The sequence below is a fragment of the Manacus vitellinus genome, unplaced genomic scaffold (genome assembly GCF_001715985.3).
Source record: "Manacus vitellinus isolate BGI_N305 unplaced genomic scaffold, ASM171598v3 scaffold_99_pilon, whole genome shotgun sequence".
NCBI classification, from domain to species: domain Eukaryota; kingdom Metazoa; phylum Chordata; class Aves; order Passeriformes; family Pipridae; genus Manacus; species Manacus vitellinus.
The window spans coordinates 132,594-141,347 of NW_021940916.1; the positions used below are offsets into that span (position 1 = coordinate 132,594).

The following is an 8,754-nucleotide window of genomic DNA, read 5'->3' on the forward strand; positions in this document are numbered from 1 at the left end:
GAATGGGAAAAACTCCCCTGGGAGAGCGCCCTCCACTCCGCCATCCCCTGCTCTTACAGCTTCCAACTGCGTGTGGTTAAAGTGCACAAACTGCAGCCCCCTGCGAGAGCTGAAGTGAACCTTAAAATCCCATAAAATTCCATTATTTTCGCTGTCGGCTCCCAGAGGAGCTGGGGAACGTGGGAGTCTGGAAGAAAAAGTTCAAAAGCAGGCAGCAAGGACCTGCCACAGCCCTGCAGGGCAGGAGCAATTCCCCGTGGAAAGCTGCACACGGAGCTCCGAGGTGTGAAAAGAAAACCAAGAGAGGCAGAGAAAGAGAACAAGTTACAAAAGAACAAGGAGGGCAAGGGAAGGAACAGCACTGAAATGAGCTGAAAACTGGGGGGGGGGAAACTGCCTGTGGTTTCTTCTTTTTGGATAATTCTGGAACATTTTCTTCCCATGCTGTGCTGGAGTGTAAAACCCCTTTTGTCAGGCTGCAGAGAGCAGCAGGAGAGAGCTCAAAGGCAGGGGGGGAGCAGACATGGAGAGAAAGATTTCCTATTTCTGTGCTGCAGAAACACACGGGAGGAGAATTCTGGCAGAGAAGAACAAAAAAAAACCTGGGTAGAGGGGATAAAATGTGCCCCAGGGCAGCCCCAGCCCCGAGGGAGCAGAGCCCTGACCCCACAGAAGCCTCTGGAAAGGAGCCCCTTGAGCCACCCGGGCATGAGGGATAACAACGAAAGTGTCCAAATGTTTTATTCCTCACAAGTGACACGAACCACAGTAACTTCATGGAGCATTTACAGGTCAGTTTTGCCATGATATTCATCTCCCACTGTCCCTGCTCACTCCCCCAGGGCTCCCGAGGGCCTCGCCCACCTCCCGCCTTCCCCAGCCCTGCCCCGGCCCCACCACTCCCAAAAATCTGCTTTCAAACCGAGTGTGAGTGGATAGAAAAGTCTCTGGCCTCAAGGAGGGACTTTTGGGGAGCTCTGGGCTTGCCCAAGGTGGGGCCCGAGGCGGCTCCAGGAGCTTCCCCCTCCCCAGCCCCTCACGGTTGAACCAGCAGCCACTTGATTCCTTGATCCAAACATTTTATTCCCTCTGCTCTACCCTGGCCCCCTCTTTCCCTACGTGAGCACAGTCAGCCAGGTTGTTACTTACATGCAGAAAAGATTTAAAAAAACAAAAAAAAAAAAACAACCAAGAAAAACTCCTTTTAAACACTGAAAACACCTTTAACCTCCCTCACCGTCCAACCCGACCCGGATCGCTCCCACACAGCCAGAATTCCTAAAGCTTTGTCAGGACTTTCGGGGAGAATGACCCCCAAAAAGTGCACGAGGAGCAGGTGGGGATGTTCTGCCTGGCCAGTCCCAGCCCCCCCCACGTTTACCTGGGAGAGGGGAGCACCAAACTCCCGGGATAACGACGCTGGCGAAGCTGCCCCAGCCCCGACCGGGGAGTGCAGTCCTGCTAAGGAACCAAAATCCTGGAGGCCACGAGATCCCAGGATCTCCAGAGAGGTCACACGTTGTCTCATGAGTGGCAGGATTGGGTTAGGAGGGACTTCAACACTTCTTGGAAGTGGCCCGTGGGCAGGAAAACCAAGGAGTCCTGGAGTGACGGTGCTTCGGTCTTCAAAAAACGGGTTAAAAAAAATCCCCAAGGGAGCAAATCCCATGGAAGTGCATCCATGTGGTTCCCCCAGTTCTGTTAGAAAGCCTCGATGCTGGTCTGTGTTCAGCCTGCTGGCTCTTCCAGGAGGAAAAGGACTAATGGGAAGGGTGAGAGGGAGGAGCAGGGCGGAGGACTGGGGACAGAGAGTGAGTCTGCCTTGAACATGCAGGTCAGAGAAAGGGGTTTGGGGTTTGTGGGGTTTTTTTCCATTATATTTTTCCCCCCTCTTGGACACTTCCAACTCAAGAAATGGCAACACGCACATGGCTTCCAGTTTTTAAAGCAAACACCAAAGTTCCCCCGGGCTGTGCTGTGGAGAGAGGGACAGGAGAGGGGGGGAAGGAAGGAAAGGAAGTTTAGCCATTTTAATAAAGTTCAGTAAAAAAACCCACACAACTCCTTTAGTAAAAAAACCCCTCCTTCAGTAAAAAATCACAAACTTCTTTAGTGAAAAAACTCCACTCCTTTCACTAAAGAAACCTCCCTTAGCAAAAAAAAAAAAACCTTTAGAAAAAACTTCGTTAGTAAAAAAAAATAATCAGTTTTAAAAACCCTCCTTCAGTAAAAAAAACTTCTTTAGTAAAAAAACCCCCTCCTTTAGCAAAAAAAAACTCCATTAAAAAAATCTCCTTGAGCAAAAAAAAAAACAAACAAACTCTAGGAAAAAACCTCCCTTATTAAAAAAAAAACCCTTTAGCACAAAACCCCACTTCTTTCATAAAAAACAAAAGAAAACCCATTCATTTAGTAAAAAACCTTTATAAAAACTAAAAAGAAATAAAGTTGAACTATTTGGTTTTTTAACCACGGAGCCCAAACTGGTCTGTGAGTCCCCAGGGTGTGAGAAGGTGTCACTGACCCCTCTGAGCTCAGCCCTGCAGAGCCCCAGAGAGGCACCAAATGGCTCAATTAAAGCACAAAGCTTATTAGAAATCAACTAAATTACCCCCCTCTCGAACTGGGGCAGCATTCCTGGCTGGAGTCTCACCTGGAGAGCTCATTCCTGCTGGTCCTCGTTGCTGGCACTTGGAGTTCGACTCCTGATCTGGCTCCGGAGCTGCTCTATTAGTTCAGGGTTCTGCTGCTGCATCTGCTGGGCAAACTGCTGACCCCTGAGGGACAGGGACACGGGGGGGACACGGCTGGGACCAGAGCTCTGACCCCCCAGCACAGCCTGGGGCTGGGAACGCTCCACAACCCGTTGTCACAACAGCCCCCGGCACCACAACACCCAGAAATGCTGGAGAACCCAACATTTAAACCTCCCCCGAGGGTTAAACCAAGGTTCTGGTTCTGCTCAGGACCCCAGAACCCCACTCAACCAGCAGTTCCCACCCCCAAAGGAGCCACAACCCCACCCAACAGGTCAAACCTCCCCCAGCTGTTCAGTCGAGGTTCTGGGCCCCCCCAAGCCCCAGTTCCCAGCCCCTGCAGCTCCACTCACGCCTGGATGAGGCTGGCGAGGTCGTTGGTGGAGGGGCTGGTGCCCGTGGCTCCCATGGGGTTGTGGCCACCTGAAATCATCCCAGACATGCTGTGGGGAGAAGACAAACCAAACCAAAATGGATCGGTTTAGGCCGGAGCACGAAGGAACGGGAGCACCTTCCCACCCCAGGGATGAGGGATTGTCATCTGCAAGGGAATCTCCTGCAACAACCTTTCAGTCATCAGCTGCAGAAGAGGAACATTGAGCTGCACAGTAAGTAGAAATACTCCTAATGGTGCCAGTTACTGCGTCCCCAGATCCCTCTTTCTGTGTGCAAGCCCTGTGTTGTGTTCATGGAATTAAAACTCTGCCTGTGTTGTGTTTATGGAATTAAAACACTGCCCTTCCTCGCACCAGCTCTCTTCTTGCTCTGCATCAAAGACTCGCTGACAGGGCAGCCTGAACAGCCCAGGACACTCAGCCCCTTCCCCTGGAGTCCTCAGGCTGCATCCAGGGGGAGAATTCCACAGGGTCTCACTTCAAGGATGGGCAGGAATGGTCTGTGCCTCGTTAATTTATCACTCTGTGCATTATCTCAGCATCTCACAAACACTGTGAGCTGATCCTCAGAGCCAAAGATCCCCAGCTCCCCAAACCCAACTCCAGGGCCACAACCAATCCTCCATTTGCACTCCCCTGTGCAAGTATTTCACTAAAATCCCTCCTCAACACAGCCCAAAGCCCCCAGACCACACCAGCTCAGGGCACTGGGTTGGTCTGAAGGCTCCCCCCACACTCCTGCCCCAAGTTCCCTCCTGCTCCCACCAGTCCAGACCTGCAGCAAACACCAAACACACAGAGAGCCTCAAATGAGCAATTCCAAGAGGAAACAGAAGCAGGATCCAACTTACAGCTGTTGTACTTGTGGGTTGTTCATTAGATTCGATGCCTGTTTGGAGAGAGGAGAAAGAACAACCCCCAGTTCAGTCAGGGGCTGGTGAGGCTGTGCAGGTGTTGTGCCATTCAACCCCAAAAGAGAAGGCAGAAGGGCTTTGAAACAGAGCAAAAGGACTAAAATAGCAAAGGGAGAAGCAGAGCACAACAGCAGGACAGGCTCTAATGCAGAACAGGCCCTTCCACAGCCAGGGAATAAATCACTGGCTTTTCATTTGAGCTTTAATGAAACACCAGCAGCTCCCCCAGAGCCACGCTGGAACCAGGGAGTGCAAACCCATCTGAGGAGGCACTGGAGCCACATCCTGAGGGAACTCACCCCCAGCAGCCCAGCTGGGACCTGTGCTGGACTCACCATGCTCATGAAGCCGGGGTTGTTGAGCAGACCAGCCAAGTCGAATCCTCCTGGGCCTCCAGTCTGGAAGAGAGAAACCAGGGGCTGGTGGTGACCCCCCTCCCTTCCACACCTCATTCCCAGAGCTTGGGAATCACAGGATCACATCAGGGAATCCCAGAATGGTCTGGGCTGAAAGGACCTGAAGGATCATCCAGTCCCACCCCCTGGACACATTCCACTTGCTCACCTCTCACCCCCTCTGCAACCCAGCTTCTAAATTAAACACTTCCTCCCCCAGCCCTGCACTGGAAATGTCTTTGGAAAGTTAAAATTCCTTCCAAAACGATCAACTAACACATTCCTGCCTGGAGCAGGTCAGCAGTGCAGCCAGCAGCTCCCTGGCTGGGAGACCTCCAGGTTTCTTTTCAAGAAAACCACCTTTGTAAGAAAAAAAGACCCCACAAATCACTTTTGATACTGCTAACAGGTCACTGGGAAAATAAAGAAGCTAGATTTAGCAGTGATTTAATTAAAAAAGGTGCTTAAGGCAAAAATGCTGGGTTTAAAACCCTCCTCAGTCTCATTTTCCAGCCGTTTCCAACAAGCCCAAGGTGACTTGTTTCCCCTCTCTGGGTTCCAGTGCAACGTTCCCAGCAGGATCACTGACCGTCTCTCCTCTGTCTGCCCCCAAAATTTCAAATTTTAACCCCCCCCAGCTCACCAGGGCCCTGCCAACAGCACCTGGGGCTTTGACAGCGAGGAAACCTCCCTCTAAAACCTGAACTGACGAATTAATTGCAGGACTCACCGGACTGGGAGTCTCCTTCATTTTCTGTTCAGCTATTTTAAGGTTTGACTTATAGGTGTCGTTGTCTGGATCCAGCTCCAGAGCCTTTTTGTAGTAAACAACAGCTTCTGTGTGTTTGTTTAGGCTGGACAGGGCCAGGCTGGGGAAGGAAAAGCAAACTGCAGTCAGATAAGCCCTCCCAGCCTGCCCAGAGCTGGAACAGCAGGAATGTTCCCGTGGCACTGCAGGGCAGGGCACAGAGGTGGCAGCCCTGAGGGACTGGAACTGCAGCCCCAGCCCTGCTGTTACTCACCCCATCCTGCCATAGGCTTTGCTGTAGTTGGGGTCGATGCCTATGGCCCGTTCACAGTCTCTCACTGCCCCTGCATAATTCCCAAGTTTGCTGTAGGCAGCGGCTCTGGAGGGGAGGGAAAGGGGCAGGGAGCACTGAGCAGCTGGAGTATCCCCAGGGAAGTTCCCCTGTTCCCCCTCTGTTGTGCAGGAGGGAGTGGGGTGTGAGCCTGGCACAGCCCCAGCCCCACCCAGGGGGGCCACCCCGACCCCAGCCCCACACTGTGCCCTGGAATCATCTCATGCAAACACACCCAGGCTCCTCCTCATCCCTCCTGAGGACATTCCCAGAGCAGGCTCTGGGGAGGCACGCAGGGATCACCTGCCAACTCAGGAAAAACCTGGTTTGCCCTCATCCCTCAGTGCCTCAGACATAACAACTGTTTCCATCCACTTCCCCACATTCCACACAGAGGGAACACTGCTTTTAAAGCCACCACGTGCTCAGCAAAGCCTCAACCTCCCAACTCTGAGAGGGGCACCTGCCCAGAACCTCATGGCACCAACACTCTCAGAGCTCAGCTGAAAGCACCAGTTTTCAGCCCAAAACCACCCCCCCCCATGTCATTAATGTGTCATTAATTATTCCTGGAGCCAGATGCTCCTGTGTGCCCACAACAAGCACGTAATTGAGTCAAACCCTCACTCAAAGCCTGCCTTACCCAACAATTATTTTCCCACCAACTTCCAAAACGCTTCTCAGAAGTGAAAAATACAAAACTCCACTTCCACACCCAGCTTTGCACACACCAAATTCTCAGTAATGAGCCTTCAGCTCGCCTCATTTCACTCCTTCATTCCCAACACAGCCTCTCCATCCCACTCAGAGATAACTGCATGGAAGCAGACACTCTTTCTTGGCATCCCTTATCCCCTCAAATGCCTAATAAAGGTCATTTCCACACCCACATCCCAAGCAGAGATGCCAGGAGGCACAGGGAAGTGTGCTATCATGAGCTCAAACCACACAGCAAGCCAGGAAGAGAACAAGAAACCCACAGGATCATTTAGAAAAAAAAAAGGGATTTTGACCCTTGAGGAGTCCTGGATTTAAGTGGTGAGGCCCTGGGGAAGCTGCTCCAGTACCTGTTGCAGAAGTACACAGCGTTGGCTGGGTTTAATTCGATGGCTTTTCCATAAAAAGACACAGCAGCCTCAAAGTTTTCTGCCTTCATTTGCTCATTTCCTAAAAACAGGGTGGAAAGAGGCTCGTCAGCCAGGGAGGGACAGGGCCAGCCCAGAGCAAGAGGCCTGGATCCCTGTCCCACACACCAGGGGCTCCCTGGGATGCAAGGAAGGGATAACCCAGCACTTCCAGGCTCCTGTGCCACCCTCCCCACCCTGCTGGAGCACAGGGAAGCAGAAGGGCTGGTGCCATCCCTTTGTTTCCCCAGCCCAAGCATTCCCAGGGCCCAGGGAACTGCGGCTCCCTCGCAGTCACCCCCAGAGCCTCCCTCCCCTCCAGCTCCAGGGCTGTCACCTTCGGTCTTGAGCCTTTCAGCCTCGGCCACGTCGTCCTCAGAGGGGGTGACGGGCTCTGAGTTTGTCCTGCTGTGTTCCAGCTCCTTCCAGGGAAAGGGAGAAGCTCAGATAAGGATTCCCAGCGAGCTGTCCCACACCTCCCCCTTCCCAGGCACATCCCAAACACTCCCCTCCCACACAGCAGCAGCCTCCTGGAATCCCAGCAGGACTCGGTGCTCGGGCTGCAGGGAGGGAAGCTCAGCATTTCAGGGCTCTCACTCACCTTCCCTGCAACAGCCTCGAATATTTCAGGAAGAGTCTGGGACACAGCCAGGCCTTTGTCCTCCATGGACACCCCAAAAGCTGTCTCCAGGCACTGGATGGCCACTGGACAGGGAGAGGCAGCTCATTAGCTTTCCCCACCCTCCACACTCACCCCTGTCCCTCAGCAGTGGGATTTCTCTAAAAAAAAAAACCCAAACCACAAGTTTCCCACAGATCTGGGCCACATCCATAAAATTTTGCCAGAACCTCGGAGCTGGGCAAAGCTCAGCTCTGGATATCCTGGATCAAGTCATTCCCAACTCCCACCCCCTCAGTGACTCCTCTGGGGGGGGAAAGTTACTCAGGCTGGGGCTGCACCAGCTTCACAGGGCTCAGCCCTGCAGAGCTCTCGTGCCACCTCCACAGCCCCAAAGCACCAGGAGCTGCCCCCTCCTGGCACCCAACCCCCAGGAATGTGCCCCCTCCCCACAGAGGTGCCCCTGCTCCTCTCACTGAGACAGATGCACAAGCCAAAGACTAAACCTTAAGCTCCTTAAGGAGACCTTTTAAGATCTGTGTGTTCTCCTTCCCCCTGAAAGGGCCTGGGTAAATCTTGGGGAGCAGCATTTTGAGGGTAGAACAGGGAAAACCACTCTCCAAGCACAAAGCACTTCCCCACAGCCACAGAAATCCTCATTTTACACTTCCCCAAGAGCCTCCACCTCGTCCCAGACAAACCCTGTAAGTCTCCAGCCCGGGGTCAGGGAGGTTTTTGACCCCAGGTCCATCCCTGCCTCAAGCTAATCTGCTTTTGAAAGAGCTCAGAGAGCAGACAAGGAATCAGCACCCCTGGACACCTCCCCAAGGGACAAATTAACCCCAAATCTCCAGCAGGGTTTGGTGTCAGGAGCAGCCCAGCTCAGCCAGGGGCAGAAAACAGGAAAGACATCCACATTTCCCTGAGTTTTGGCCTGACAGCCCCAGGCACATCCACCCACCTTCCAAACTCTCCTGGGCATCCGGGGACATGCTCCCGTTCTGCAGCTGGTTGTGGAGGAACTGGATGATGGAGAAGGCCAGACGCCTCTGGTCTGCCATGGTGGGAGCTCTGGGAGGCTGGGCTGCACTCCTGGGGACTCCCAAAAACACCTGGAGAGGGAAAAGTCATGGCTGGATAGAGCAGGGGCCAGAGCTTTGCTGCTGCTCCCCCTCAGGGTGAATTCTGGGGGATAAGGGAGTTGTTCAGGGCTGCCCAAAGATTCCAAAAAACTCCATTAAACTCTGCTGCAACCAAGACCCTCCCCTTTAGGAACTTTCCAAGCCTGGATTCACCCAAAATCCTGCCCCCAAAAGGCTCCTGCCCAGGGAAACACAGCAAAGGTGCTGCAGGGACCTGAGGTACCAAAGCACCAGGACACACAAACCCAGGCTTCACCACGAAAAATTCCCACTTTCCTGCTCCCAGAGCACAGGTTGGTTCTGAAACCAAAGCCGAGGGCTGAAGGGCTG

At 53.1% G+C, this 8,754-nt stretch overlaps 1 protein-coding gene across 2 annotated transcripts; it reads right to left on the reverse strand.

Moving 5' to 3' along the window:
- Positions 1–1,062: 1,062 nt before the first annotated feature.
- On the reverse strand, positions 1,063–8,423 carry SGTA (small glutamine rich tetratricopeptide repeat containing alpha). Of its 2 annotated transcripts, none has more exons than XM_018086643.2 (11): positions 8,244–8,423; positions 7,265–7,368; positions 7,001–7,085; positions 6,607–6,706; positions 5,483–5,587; positions 5,191–5,329; positions 4,401–4,463; positions 4,003–4,040; positions 3,110–3,199; positions 2,654–2,777; positions 1,063–1,970 (listed from the first exon to the last, which is right to left on the reverse strand). In XM_018086643.2, exons 1-10 carry the CDS (start codon positions 8,341–8,343, stop codon positions 2,663–2,665), a joined length of 939 nt encoding a protein of 312 aa, XP_017942132.1. In that variant the 5' UTR covers positions 8,344–8,423; the 3' UTR covers positions 1,063–1,970; positions 2,654–2,662. The 2 variants fall into 2 exon arrangements, with proteins under 2 accessions (XP_017942132.1, XP_017942130.1); XM_018086641.2 differs by having other exon boundaries at positions 1,063–1,975.
- Positions 8,424–8,754: the final 331 nt, after the last annotated feature.